At 40.7% G+C, this 14,732-nt stretch overlaps 1 protein-coding gene across 1 annotated transcript in view; it reads right to left on the bottom strand.

Moving 5' to 3' along the window:
* Nucleotides 1–311: 311 nt before the first annotated feature.
* Nucleotides 312–14,732, bottom strand: part of dbf4b (DBF4 zinc finger B) — a 32,760-nt gene continuing 18,339 nt past the window's right edge. Inside the window, exons 5-12 of the mRNA XM_060939287.1 lie at nt 13,908–13,977; nt 13,644–13,690; nt 13,457–13,499; nt 13,328–13,373; nt 7,518–7,655; nt 5,279–5,408; nt 5,058–5,191; nt 312–3,210 (exon numbers count right to left, since the gene is read on the bottom strand). Of these exons, the coding sequence (XP_060795270.1) occupies nt 1,854–3,210; nt 5,058–5,191; nt 5,279–5,408; nt 7,518–7,655; nt 13,328–13,373; nt 13,457–13,499; nt 13,644–13,690; nt 13,908–13,977 (1,965 nt within the window). The 3' untranslated portion in view covers nt 312–1,853. The remainder of the gene's footprint in view (nt 3,211–5,057; nt 5,192–5,278; nt 5,409–7,517; nt 7,656–13,327; nt 13,374–13,456; nt 13,500–13,643; nt 13,691–13,907; nt 13,978–14,732) is intronic.

The raw sequence follows: 14,732 nt of genomic DNA, 5'->3' as shown, positions 1-14,732 counted from the left end.
TCTTAGGGAATATTCTAATAATTTGAGATACTGGATTTCTGATTTTCATGAGCTATAAGCCATAATCATCAAAATTAAAACAAAAAAGGCTTTAAATATTTCACTTTACATGCAATGAATATAGAATATATGAAAGTTTACCTTTTTGAATTAAATTATGAAAAAAAGAAACTTTTTCATGGTATTCTAATTTTTTGAGATGCACTAGTAGATAGATGTGTGAGCTCTGGTTGATCTGGTCTTTCAGGTTCTCTCACACATTTCAATCAAATCACTGGAAATATTGACAGAGTGAATAAGTCACATGACACTTTCAGTGAGCAATCTTTTTAATTCATAAAAGCAATTCACATAGGTTTTAAAAAACACAAGCTTTCCAGAAAAAAAGAAAAAAAATTCAAATAAAAAAAATAAAATAAAAAAAACCCACACAGTGATGTGGTAGATGAAAAAAGCTTAAAAAATAAAAGTTTTTTTGGGGGGGAAAAAAAAAAAAAACCCCTACAAATTTGAAATAAAATTCCAGAAACATGATGGGTGTGTTCTGACGCATGATGAGTTTTTCCTGCTCTTTCAGCTTGGATTATGTTTAAGAAAGAAAACATGGATGATTAGTTGCAGGAGTGTGGAGTTCTGGAGTGAGTTAAACACCACTCACTTCTCTCTCACACACAGTGCTTGTGTAACCAACACGAACACCAACATCTCCAAACCCTTTGGGATTTCCACGTCTCGTTTACAAGGCTCACTCAAATAAATTTTTGACTGACAGCAAAACACAATTTTTAAAAAGTTCTGTATAGAACCTCAAGGCTCCTCATTAACGCTACAAAAAAAACAATCCTGTGCTTTTACGCCAACTTATTAACTAGTCACCCAAAACGTCTAATCCATCCTGTCCTTCAGGACACTTACATAAATGACAAGTTCATCCTTTTCAATGTATTATGAAAAGTTAATTGTCCAGCGCTGACTCGACACTTCATCCTCTACCGTATTAGTGGGAATATGTCCAGGCGCAGCACTTAAACTAATTGCCCGACGCCCCCTGCAGTGGCGCTTCATTAAAACACTCAATGCAAGCACTCGCTCTCGGGTGCTGTTCGTGAAACGATGAGAACAAAAAGCTTTCTTACGCTGCCAAAAGGTCGAGATGATGTGGAGAGCGCAATCCTGAATGGTCTGATAGTTTACACTAATGCTTAATATTAATAATAACGACTTCAGATTAGCTTGTTCCTTTATGTGCACTACACTCGACTGGCCAACACCATGTGACCCAAACCTCACTAGAGTACAACCTGTACACCTACAGGTTGTACAGTATTCTTTGGTTTGATGGCTGCTTACAAAGCAGACCATGACCATAGCCATATATTACATCACCTGGAGAGTTGAACATGCTATAAGTGCTACTGCTCTGCAAATTCATTAGCAGAAAACTGCTTGGGATTCGGATTATTGTGATCTTGGCATGATGGTTTCCGTGTCCCATCCCTTGTAGTGCTTCCTCAAGCCCTGGGGAGGGAGGAAGAAAAAAAAAAAAATCTGGGATCTTGAACACCTGTCTCTGGTCGAATACTTCACTGCACTGCTGAAGCATAAAAGGCAACGTATATTCCAGAAGGTTTTCCCAGTCCAGTCCAGAGCCGATACGGCTAATCAAGTTAGCTAATGCAATGTGGATCTTATATGTGAAAGATCTTAAAGCACTCCAACACAAATGTTACGCTGTTGGAACCAGATTAGCATCAACTGATCTTACAAGCTCAGATAACACTTATCCAAAATGAAGACGTTTCAACTGAGCTACAGTATGAAATTGACCGATGTGTTCAGTCGCAGTCCTGCTACTACACTCCCAAGCTCTGAATTATTCGCCTGTCCATCGTCTCGATTGGTCGGTACACGGTATTCGGCTCTCCAAAACCAGCGTGTGATGATGAAGCGGTGGGCTGCAGAACAGAACACAGTCGGGATGTGTAGCTTCCATCCTGCATCCCGGCACAAGAACTTTGCAGAAGCAACCCCAAGTCCAGCTCACAGGACCCCTCTTTGGGCTGGAGGTGAACCGGTGGTGCCAACCGTGACAGGAGGCCGGAATCCCAATCAGATTCAGAAGAAGCAGGGGAAAAAGTGTCTGGGACGAGTGCAGACTCGATGCAGATGGACGAAAAGGTCTGAGATGGAACAGAAGCACTGGAGCTCTTATTTGTAGAAGGAAAGGGAACAATGGGGGCAAGTTTTGGAGGGTCAGGAAATGGTGGTTGATTTTGGTAGACGTCATCGAGGAAGAAAGGGTACAGCTGAGGAGGATTGGGTTCTGATGAAACATCATGAGTTTCATTGTTTAGGTATAGTTCACAGACCTGCTGATCATTCCGGAAAGACAAACGATCCTCTGGAGCTGCCATGTTAGCGAGGGGAAAGTTTGGCGAAGAATCCTGCACTGTAGTTTCAAGCTCAGGAACGTCACTATGGTCTCTGCACCTGTTAATCACGTTTTGCTGTACATGATCAAATCTGATGTCAACACCACTGTTCTGATTGGTTGGATCAGACCACAGGTTAGTCCGCCTCATCTTTGAGGCCTTTGGGCGTAGGGTAAAGGATCTGCTGCGCTTCCTGGGGTTCACGGCATCTGAAATGTTCATAGACAGTGACCGAAATGAAGAGCAAGAGGCGGCATCTACCAGGGGTGTCCGTTCCCTTTCCATTAACTGTGCACATGAAGGTAAATCATTCACATGATCTTCCTGATGTTGCTTGGGACTTCTTAAACACTGTGATGAATCTCTGCCATGATTTACTGAAACCTCTTGTCTAATTAAAGGTCTCGGACAGATTTCTGCAAGTCCCTGGAGAGTACTGGGTTTATGACCATCTGACCCCACCCCCAGAGAAGGTGAAGCATGCTCTGGAGGATTAGTGTCAAAAATAAAATCGTCCTGTTGGCGAGGACTGGGAACACAGGGTCCATAGTTTGAGCTTGAGTTTAGTTTTTCATCCACAAGCTTGGTTTCCAAGGATGTGTAAAGACTGATATCGACACGAGGTTCCTGAGGGAGAACTGAGGAGTCACCAAAACAATCTCGCTGGACTTCCATATTGCTTGCAGGTTCTGCCTCTTGATTTTCCTCACAGGTTTCTATTTCACTTTTACACTGTAGCTCCGATTCAGAAGGTGGCACAACAGAGTTGCTTGACAACCTGAGGAAAAAGAAAACATTGAGAAACCTGTGTGACTAAACTGATCACAGGTCCAACAGGAGTCGTCCCCCGTGGTGACATTTAGCTAGCCACTGTAATGCAACCGGACATGAGCATGTCCGCCTTGGAAAACTAATCCTGTCTGAATAGGGATTTACAGTGGTGCTTGAGAGTTTGTGAACCCTTTAAAATTTTCTATATATTTCTGCATAAATATGACCTAAAGCATCATCAGATTTTCACACAAGTCCTAAAAGTAGATAAAGAGAACCCAGTTAAATGAGACAAAATGATTATACTTGGTCATTTATTTATTGAGGAAAATTATCCAATATTACATATCTGTGAGTGGCAAAAGTATGTGAACCTCTAGGATTAGCAGTTAATTTGAAGGTGAAATTAGAGGCAGGTGTTTTCAATCAATGGGATGCCAATCAGGTGTGAGTGGGCACCCTGTTTTATTTAAAGAACAGGGATCTATCAAAGTCTGATCTTCACAACACATGTTTGTGGAAGTGTATCATGGCACGAACAAAGGAGATTTCTGAGGACCTCAGAAAAAGCGTTGTTGATGCTCATCAGGCTGGAAAAGGCTACAAAACCATCTCTAAAGAGTTTGGACTCCACCAATCCACAGTCAGACAGATTGTGTACAAATGGAGGAAATTCAAGACCATTGTTACCCTCCCCAGGAGTGATCGACCAACAAAGATCACTCCAAGAGCAAGGCATGTAATAGTCGGCGAGGTCACAAAGGACCCCAGGGTAACTTCTAAGCAACTGAAGGCCTCTCTCACATTGGCTAATGTTAATGAGTCCGCCATCAGGAGAACACTGAACAACAGTGGTGTGCATGGCAGGGTTGCAAGGAGAAAGCCACTGCTCTCCAAAAAGAACATTGCTGCTTGTCTGCAGTTTGATAAAGATCATGTGGACAAGCCAGAAGGCTATTGGAAAAGTATTTTGTGGATGGATGAGACCAAAATAGAACTTTCTGGTTTAAATGAGGAGCGTCATGTTTGGAGAAAAGAAAAAACACTGCATTCTAGCATAAGAACCTTATCCCATCTGTGAAACATGGTGGTGGTAGTATCATGGTTTGGGCCTGTTTTGCTGCATCTGGGCCAGGACGGCTTGCCATCAGTGATGGAACAATGAATTCTGAATTATACCAGCGAATTCTAAAGGAAAAATGTCAGGACAGCAGTCCATGAACTGAATCTCAAGAGAAGGTGGGTCATGCAGCAAGACAACGACCCTAAGCACACAAGTCGTTCTACCAAAGAATGGTTAAAGAAGAATAAAGTTAATGTTTTGGAATGGCCAAGTCAAAGTCCTGACCTTAATCCAATCAAAATGTTGTGGAAGGACCTGAAGCGAGGAGGTCATGTGAGGAAACCCACCAACATCCCAGAGTTGAAGCTGTTCTCTACGGAGGAACGGGCTAAAATTCCTCCAAGCCGGTGTGCAGGACTGATCAACAGTTACCGGAAACGTTTAGTTGCAGTTATTGTTGCACAAGGGGGTCACACCAGATACTGAAAGCAAAGGTTCACATACTTTTGCCACTCACAGATATGTAATATTGGATCATTTTCCTCAATAAATAAATGACCAAGTGTAATATTTTTGTCTCATTTGTTTAACTGGGTTCTCTTTATCTGCTTTTAGGACTTGTATGAAAGTCTGATGTTTTAGGTCACATTTATGCAGAAAAATAGAAAATTCTAAAGGGTTCACAAACTTTTCAAGCACCACTGTATATTTAGGATATTTTTAAGAATGTAACAATCCTACATCATACCTATAGACAGATAGAGAACAAAGGGAAAAACAGCTTCACGCACCTCGTCATTGGTGCATCAAGCTGTGGATCTCGACAGCTTGAGAAAACGGCATCCATGGCAGCCACCAACTGATCCACCACGGCAAAGTTACTCACGTCCTCCACAAAGCGTTGATGAACATCAGACTGCAAGTGCTTTTAAATAAACCACACAGACTTTGAGCTATGCATCATCATTTAAATGTTTCTTTACACTATTTACATGTCGCAACAAATTCTTACCTCATGCTGATCCTTGTACTTGATGTGGCAGCACTCGCAGTAGCCCATGCTCCTCTTTCTGCGAGATATTTTGGGAGAAGGAGTTGCCAATGGTTTATCATCATGACTACTGATCGTTTCTTCGCTTTTTCTGTGAGGAAATTAAGGAAAAAAACCAAAAATAGTGTCACGTACAGTTGAGGAAACTGTTTACAGGAGCTTAGAGAGGGAGTGACAGGTAAGGAGAAACAACAACAACAAAAATCCTACAACCTGTTTTATTGGGAAAAATTAAAAAACTTCAGGTGTATTTTTACCCAGTTGTTGATTATTTTCTTTTACCAACACACCCCTAAGGGTTTTATTCCTTACACAAAGCTGCTGATTGGTCACCTGCTGTAACACCCATGTAAAAAGTTCACATCATAATCCGAAATAAGTTTAAAAGCTAGTTTTAGTTTATAAATCTCAAAACGACACACAGCAGCTCTCACTAAACCAGTGAGATTCTCTACAAAACCAGGTGGGAGTGGAGTCCAAGTGCTTTTTTTTTTTTTTTTTTAAAAAAAAGAGTACTCCAAGAGCACAACTCGGTGGCAACTATGCCGTAACTCTGGTAAAACACGACTGAATTGAACTAAATTGCAACATGCATATTACCGACATATAACAAAAGGATCCTCTCAAGTTTCATGAAATTCCTCCAAAAATTGTGAGAGGAGTTGATTTCAGAAGGCAATTTCCCAGGACGGATGGATGGAAATTGCCACGACAAACTCCTCCGTCGGGCCTTTCGGCCAGTGAGGGATAAAAATTATGAGGGAAGTTGATTTCAGAAAGCAAGCACACCTTGATAAAATTACCAAAGTACAAGTTTGTTAATAATCAAGGGGATAACTCTGGTAAAATTTGCCCAAATTAAACAAAGTTTCAATATGCATATAAACTGTCATACTGTATAATAAAGCCTTTTAACAAGTTTGGTGAGATTCCTCCACAGCTTGTGAGAGGAGGTGATTTCAGAAGAACGTACACCCTCATGAACTTGTCAAAGTACAAGTTATTTAGGGTGTTTTCACACTTGGTCCCTTTCAGCCATCTAACCGAACTCAGATCGATGACTCAGCATTTTTTGCGCATATGTGAACACTCCAACCGTACCCAGACCCCTTTAAAGCGAACTGAACTGAGACCACCTCAGGAGGTGGTCTCAGTACGGTTCGCTAAAAATCAACGGTACGGTTCGCCTAATCTGCGCATTGTGAACAAAAAGCGCACTGGGTTCACTTCGCCTTTTTCCACTGTAGTTTAACCGTCTTCGTTTGCCGTAGTTGGTCACGTGACTGTAGCAGGGAAACTCAACTTCCTTTTGAAATTTACCACAGCCGCTTTACAGTTCTCTGAACTTACTGACTGATGAGTCGGCCACAATAATATAACTATATTATAAATAAATTTATTTTCCTTAATCCGCACTATTTTGATCAAAGAATACAGCAGGGCAAGCATGGCAGCAGACATTTTGATTCAAGAGAAAATTACCCAGAATTCCATGCACTGGGGGTCTGAGGGCTCTAGAGGACCTGGTGTGAACAGAAAGAGGACTGAGGCTCCATCAAAGCTTAACTGGACCAGAAAGAGAACCCAGTCCTCTTTGTAATAAATTCACAGTGTGAACACAAAAAGAACTGAGTTCTTTTTCTGTTGGTTCACTTTTTGGTCCTCTTAAAGAGGACTGAGTCTGGTTCCTTTAAAGGGGACCAGGTGTGAAAACACCCTTAATCAAGGGTCAAAACTCTGGGAAAAATTTTTACAAACGAAATTAAATCGCAATATGCATATTACTGTCAGTCATATAACAAGGCCTTTTGCCAAGCTTTGAGAAAAGTTTGTTCAAAAATTGTGAGAGGAGTTGATGTCCGAAGGAAAAACACACCTTCATGAAATTGTGAAAGTACAAAAGTTATTAATCAAGGGCCACAACTCTGGTAAAATGCGATCGAATTGAACGAAATAGCAATATGCGAACTACCAACATACAACAATGCCTTTTGCCAAGTTTCATGAAATTCCTCCACAAATTGTGAGAGGAGTTGATTTCAGAAGGTGAGCACCCTTCCTGGGATGGACGGAGATCGCCACAACATAATCCTCCTTCGGGCCTTTAGGCCAGCGAGGGATTAAAAACAAACAAAAAAAAAAAGCAAGAAGGAGGAGGATGAATTTCAATGCTGTGTTTCATTTCCATAGAAATATTTACCTAAATTTATCTTTATGATGCTTGTCTTCTTTCGTTTTCCCAGGCTGCACTGGGGCAGGATTCTCAAAAGGACTGAATCGTCTCTTGTAGCTCAGCATGGGGAAATCCAGAGACTGGCCATGCAGCGGCCTGTACTTCCTGTTAGCAAAACATTTATTAAAAAAAAAAAAAAAAAAAAAAAAAACGCATCAGACTAGGCCGTTCTGACAAGTTACAGTTATTAACAAGCTAACAATGCAGAACACGTAACCTACTAACTAGAAGTGGGTTGCCAGCCGATGCTAACCGGGTTCAATAAGCTGAGCTAGTGCAAGTAAAACAATGTGCTAGAAGTGATGACGTACAATGAAGCTCAAGTCTCAAAAGTTAACACAAATAAGGAATAACACACTCCCACTACATTCACACTGCCAGGCTTAATGCTCAATTCCGATTTTTTTTGTGAAATCCGATTTTTTTGTGAGGTTGTTCACATTAACAAATATATGCGACTTGTATGTGATCCTCAGTATGAACGAAAAGCGACCTAAAAGTGTTCCGCATGCGCATTGCAGGATATGACGACGTCACATGCAGCGAGCATGGCCAGTGTTTACGGAAGTAACCTAAAGTTTCCTGTGTATGACAGTAGCCAGCATGGAGTACCTGGCGATGATGCAGTTGTTGCGATGGAGCCAGAACATGCACAATAGCCTGATGTTAAGGAGGAGGTTGAGAAGGAAGAGGGCAAGGGTTTTGGCTCAGGCGTTCTGCGGGGTAGTGACTGCAACCTCCGTTCAAAGGAACATCAAAGCCATGATGTTGTAACTTTTTTTTGAGAGACCCGCTGCCTACTTCAGCGCAGAATAGTGACGTTTGTGGCTTGTTGATGACGTGTAAGTCGGATGAATGTGACCTGGCGGTTCAGACTGAAGTCGCATATGAAAAGATCGGATAGGAATCGGAATTAGGACCACATATCCAAACGGCCTAGGTCGGATTTGAAAAAAATCGGATCTGTGTCGTTCATATTGTCAGTAAAAGATCGGATACAGGTCACATATGGGCGAAAAAAATCGGATTTGAGTCACTTCAGCCTGCAGTGTGAACGTAGTGTCCGTGTCATGCTGTAACATGTTACTAAGGGGAAACTCCACTTTCCCCAAAACTCAAGTCTTCCCAGACCTGAGACTCCCCACCGGTTGCAGTTTAAAGTCATACCCAGGACTAGGATCACAATATTAGAATGAACATGACATTATGGGAATGGGCTCACATATGGAAATTGGTTCCAACATTATAGTCTATCATAGTTTAGAAATGCCTAAAGTCTTCATTCCCAAAGCATTACAGCTCAACAGTGCTCAGAAAACTCAGTCATACTGCAACAAATATATGAATTGAATATTTTTCTTATTAATAAGTGTTAAAATTGTGCTTCAGGTTTGAGGGACAGCATAAAAAGACCGGCTGCCGATTGGAATCGGCCGATTTTCACGTGATCGGCCATGACCGGCCGGTCAAAATTAAAATATGCTGATTTTCTGCTGATCAAAACTTGTGTATCACAGAGATGAAAGTGGAAATACTCGTAATTCGCAACTAAAAAGACTGCAGCTACACTGGCAGCTTGAACATGCTTTCTAGTGCGATTGTGTTGCGCAGAACAGCGTCAGTCCTGCGCGCCTAATGAGCTCCGGCACGTGTGCCGTTAACAAAAAACACCTGTCTTTAATCAATGAGCGCTTATTTAGCTTGGCTGGACATGTGGTAGATGACAGAAGAAACCGACTCTCTGGTGACAAGGTAGAAATGCTTCTGTTTTCAAAGAAAAACTTGCCATTAATGCACAAGTAATTACAATAGTCAAGTGTGCGTTCACTGGCTAATAGATTAACACTCTTACATGCACTTTTATTTAAGTTTCACCTATTTATTTTTATTTATTTGTTAATTGTATATCCTTATATGGCAAGTGTATCACCTGTTTTCATTGAAAAAGACCATACAAATACACGTCAAATATGATATAATGGCATATGGCAGTATGACTGAAAATTATTTTTGTATTTTTTGTTACTGAATGTGGGAAGAAGAAAAGGGCTGTTCCATAAGGGTTAAGTTTTCAGACCTAAATATGAAAAAGAGTGTTCCAAAGCAATATATCCAAATATAGTGAATTTTTTTTTGTGCCAGATATTGGATGTGAAAAAAAGAAAAAAAATGTTTGTGGTCGTGTGAATTTCCCATTACAGGAATTAATACGTTAGCCTATTACCAAACATCTAGTTAGATTTGTACAAAGTGAGAGAGAGAAAAAAAAATCTTTTTTTGTTTGTTTTACGACCTTGGCTGCACTTGATTCCATTGGAAATTACTCTACAAATACACATTTGACAAAAGATGATAGAATGGCTATGGTATAAGTATGACTGGAAATTATTTTTGTATTTTGATACTGAATGAAGAAATGGGTTGTTCCATAAGGCATAAGTTTTCAGATCTAAATAGGCTTATGAAAGTGTGTTCCATTAGCCTAGTAAACTAGACCCACCCGCCTAGCGGCCAAAAATATTTTTGCCTGCGAGTGGGTCTAGCCTCGCACCATATAAACAAAAACACCCCGGGCATCAAATCGTGCCCGCCAATCACAACGCAAGGTTTTTGTTTGGATTCTTTGGGCGGGCTTTTGCAGGAGTGACGACAAAGCTGCGCGATGCTGGATAAAGCGCAACAGGAAAGATGGCTACCGCTAGTGAACAGCGCGCGTTTGACTCCGCTTTGGAATCAGTTTTAGAAAAATTAGACTTGGAGTTTTCGTTGAAACATGAGCAGGAAGAGGCTGTCCACTCATTCCTTTTCAAGAAGGACGTTTTCGCTGTTTTGCCGACCGGCTATGGCAAAAGTCTGATCTACCAGCTGGCTCCGCTCATAGCCAAAAGGATGGGGCTAGTTTGTGCAGTACGAAGAATTAATAAACAGCTTTGAAACATTACTTTTTGATTGTTTCTTATTTTCCCGTTATTTTAAATTTAAGGGAAATTATTTCACCAAACACCACTAAATAAAAACTCTCAAAACAGTTTAAGCAAACCCTTGAAAAACACTTGAAAAAAATAAGTGTGTATGTTAAGTATGTGGTACAGACTCCAAACTTGTAGTCATTATCTCCAAACTTCTTAATATCTAGAACCTGTTTATTAATTAATACGCATTTTTGAAAAGTGATTTATTTCAAGGCCTCCCCCACTGCGCGCTCTGACTACGTCAGTCACTGTTACGCTGATTGGTCAGAGCGTTGGCCTATACGCACAGAGACAGTTTGAAAGACAGTGGTTTGTTCCGCCCCCATCCTTCAGAAATGTCTACGGATCGAGGCCAGACTAAATATTCACATTTAGTCTGGCTTGCCAGGCTAGTGTTCCATAGCAGTAGGCAAATAATATATGAGGGGGGAGTTGTTTTTGTGCCAGATATTGGATGGGAAAAGAAAAAATGTTTGTGTGAATTTCCTATTTCAGGAATTAATATATGTTAATACCAAACATGAAGAAAGATTTTACAAAGAACAATGTCTGTGTTTGTTTTCAACCTTTGAGGTGTTGAAAATTTATTACTGAAAATCTGGCAGAATGTTCCATTAAAGAAAAGATAAAAAGAAAATAGTCTGTGTGTGTGCTGTGAAGTGGTTTGAAAAAATGAAATCGGAATCGGCAGGTCACACTCCATGGAAAATCGGAATCGGCCCAAAAAATTGCAGTCGGTGCATCTCTAATGCTGTTATAGGAAAATCAATCAACGTCAGAGTGGTGTGATGAAGCAGGGTCACTGTTACCGTGCTGAAGATGATTTTCCAACAGCAAATCATGAGTGTTTTATTCCTCTTATACCACAGCAATTTACCAGTGATAAAAGAATGATACGCAGTACTTTTTATACATTTGGAGTTACATTTAACAAGTTACTTCCTGTTCCCACTTACATTATAGAACTAAAACGAGGGTCATGTTACTGAGAAACTGCAAAGACATGTAAACTCCTCTGTCCTGAAAATACAGGAAAACTTAGTTACAGCTTTACCTCGGACACTGGAGACTCCTTCCATAAAGGTTAAATAAGGAAACGTCTCCTCACAAAATATCAATGATTACTGATAGTTTTACTCCATTTATCATCAGGAAAGAAACCATATTAGAACAAGTGCATTAATATAATTACCAGCAGAGCTGCGGAGATAGAACTTAAAATCAACAGTGTTTATCTACCGCAGCATCTACATCTGAAATAAACAGGTCTCCTTACACAATAACGCTTCATTAGCTAAGAACGGTGAAGAATAGCTTCTTTTAACACTGTGGTGCAGCAGGGGGCTGAAATGGATACCCATTTACCCTGAAAGGCCTCATGTGGGGGTTTGCCCTCACTGTAACACTCTTCTAACTTAGCTAATGAAGCTTTAATGGGCTTCAGTGAAATGAAAACGTGGCCCTCGTGAGATGAAACAGGATTAAAAACCTCAGAACGGTTCACTTTTGTCAAATCCAAACTCGAGGAGTTCACAGTCCCAAAAACGAGTTAAACATGACAAATGCATGCCCAGAGGCTCCGCCCACAAAGTCAGACACCGTACATTTAGAGGCTGTCCACACGGCAACGGATTCAGGTGAATCTGATAAAATTGTTTATCGTTTCGGCCTGGCGTCCACACGGCACCGGCGTCTTGGGTGCCCCAAAACGATATTTTTTGAGAACGGGTTCCAGAGTGGAAAAATCTGGCAACGGCGCCGTTGCGAAGTCGTCTGGATGAGTGGAACGGATTTGTTTACAATGACGTCACAACCACATGACTAGAACAAGCAGCACTCTCGCTGTTTTGTATGAACCACTGCATTGCATTCACTTTTGTATACAGCTTTTCTTTTAAATAAACAAGTAACTGAACCATTTCTTGAATTTCTTTTTTTAATTGGATAAGACTGCTTTTCAAAATGTTCACACACAATAAGAAAATTAAGTTATATAAAACTATGCACACTAATAAAACTAATTTGTACACACAGAAGGCACGATTTCCTCGCGTAGTTGCAGCCATCTTCTTCTTGTTGTGTGTTTGTTCCTGAGAACACCTGTTCACGCCGGGTAGAAGAAGGGGTTTATGCGCATGCGTCCTACTTCTTCTATTGTTCTGGTGTCTCCGATGGGACCGTCTTACAGCGCACGTAGAGGTGTGGCATGTGTATTGCATCGTTTTCAGCAAGCGTTGCCATATGTACCTGATATTTTACTGATCCGTTGCCCATGTGGACGCGATTTTTTTAAAAATAAAATCTCGTTGGCGTTGTCGTGTGGATGTAGCCTTAGACAGCTGCAGATATCAGAGTCCTCACCAGTCACTACCGCCTGCGTGATTTCCGTGAGCTAATCTGACAGGTGCTCATCTGTATCTTTTGTGTCAAGAAGAGAGAGAGTTTACACATGTACAACCTCAGGATTATTCTACAGGGAAATATGACACAGACAAAGACCTAAAGCACGTTTTAAATAGACTTTAGGGAGCAGTTTGCTAATCTTTATGCTTTTTTTTTGTTGTAAAGAGGAAGTAGTTTCTCCAACTTCTTGAGCTGAAAACAAATCTTTGGGCGTGTTTAATGTTCACTGTATGTTTTGCTCATTCTCCAGAAGGGTACCAATAACTCTGACTTGAGTGTATGGTTTAACACGCAACAGCACTATTTATAATGGAGCAGCAGACGCCAGTGTTTACTGTATATTTGTGCAGCGTGTATTTCTCTTTAGAGGAGAGGGGGTGTGTTGGTGGAGTGAGCGCTCACCTGCTCGAGTCCTCCACCTTCACAAAGTCCACCTTCAGACTGCCAGCTGCATCATGGGTAATACACACATTAAACTGCATACTCACATACAATGTTGCTATTAATAATAATAAACAACTCACTCAGTACCTTTGATGACGCGCACACTCGAACATCCACTTGAATTCTTCTCCTTTATAACACACACACACTTTAAAATGAATAAAGCATTAAAAGCAAAGAACTAAAAAAAAAAAAAAGGACTAAAAAAAAAATTAGACAATTCTTAAAGGAGAAAAAAAAAAAAAAACACTATGAATGAATGAGTGGGTGGTACCTCTCTCCTGCAGTGTGTGCTCAGCTCTTCTACAACCTTCATAAACTCTGAGTTATTAACACAGTTAAAGACATACACACAAAACTGTGCGCGCATGTCATCAGAAGTGCAAACAGCTCCATCTACCATCAACACACTGCAACACCCACTGCACCCCAGCAACACACACACACACACACACACAAATACAGTAACACACTGCAACACAGTATTAAATAAAAGAATGAAGAGATGTTAATTATATAAAAATACATAAAAGGATACGGTCTACAGACACAATCTTCACCCCCCAGTACCGAGTGGCGCTGGACAGCACACCACCCCGAGACTGCTCCTGAAACCATTGCACACCACAACACACAAAACTTTATTACACATATAATATACACAATTATGGTCAGAAGTGTACATACAGTGACAAATGTCATGGCAATATTTGGGCTTTCAGTAACTTCTTTGAACTGTTCTTTTTCTGTGACAGAATGTGCAACATACATCTTTAATTGGAAAAAAAAAAAACGTGCACAAGATTTAATTTTCTTTGGGTTTTCTGAAATCAACACAGGGTCAAAAGTTTACATACGCTCACTTAGATTATTAATTCAGAGGTGCTGAAACTTCCAAAATGTCTCTTATCTTGCCAAGGCCTCTTAACTGATCATGATTGCTTACAGCTGGTAGCTTCTCTGTGCCTTCATAAAAAGGGTTTGTTTACAACACTCACTGGATTGACCAACATACAATAAAATGGGAAAGTCCAAGGAGCTCAGTGCAGATCTGAGAAAGAGGATCGCAGATATACACAACTCCAGAATGTCTCTTGGAGCAATTTCTAAACAACTGCAAATTCCAAGATCAGTTCAAACAATTGTATGCAAGTTATTGTGAGGTGTAGTCACTTTGCCAAGCCACTTTGCTTCAAGAAAACCCAAACTGTCACCCTCAGCTGAAAGGAAACTGGTTTGTATGGTCAGGAACAACCTGGGAACCACCATGGCACAGCCCTGCCATGAACTGGAAGCTGATGGATCACTGTCGACAGTTCAGATCACCATGGACTAAGAGGCTGCTATCCAAGAAATAACCCCT

This window comes from Neoarius graeffei, chromosome 14 (genome assembly GCF_027579695.1).
Source record: "Neoarius graeffei isolate fNeoGra1 chromosome 14, fNeoGra1.pri, whole genome shotgun sequence".
Classification (NCBI taxonomy): Eukaryota; Metazoa; Chordata; class Actinopteri; order Siluriformes; family Ariidae; genus Neoarius; species Neoarius graeffei.
The sequence above is the reverse complement of the archived record's forward strand: the minus strand, read 5'-3'. Positions and strand labels throughout refer to the sequence as shown.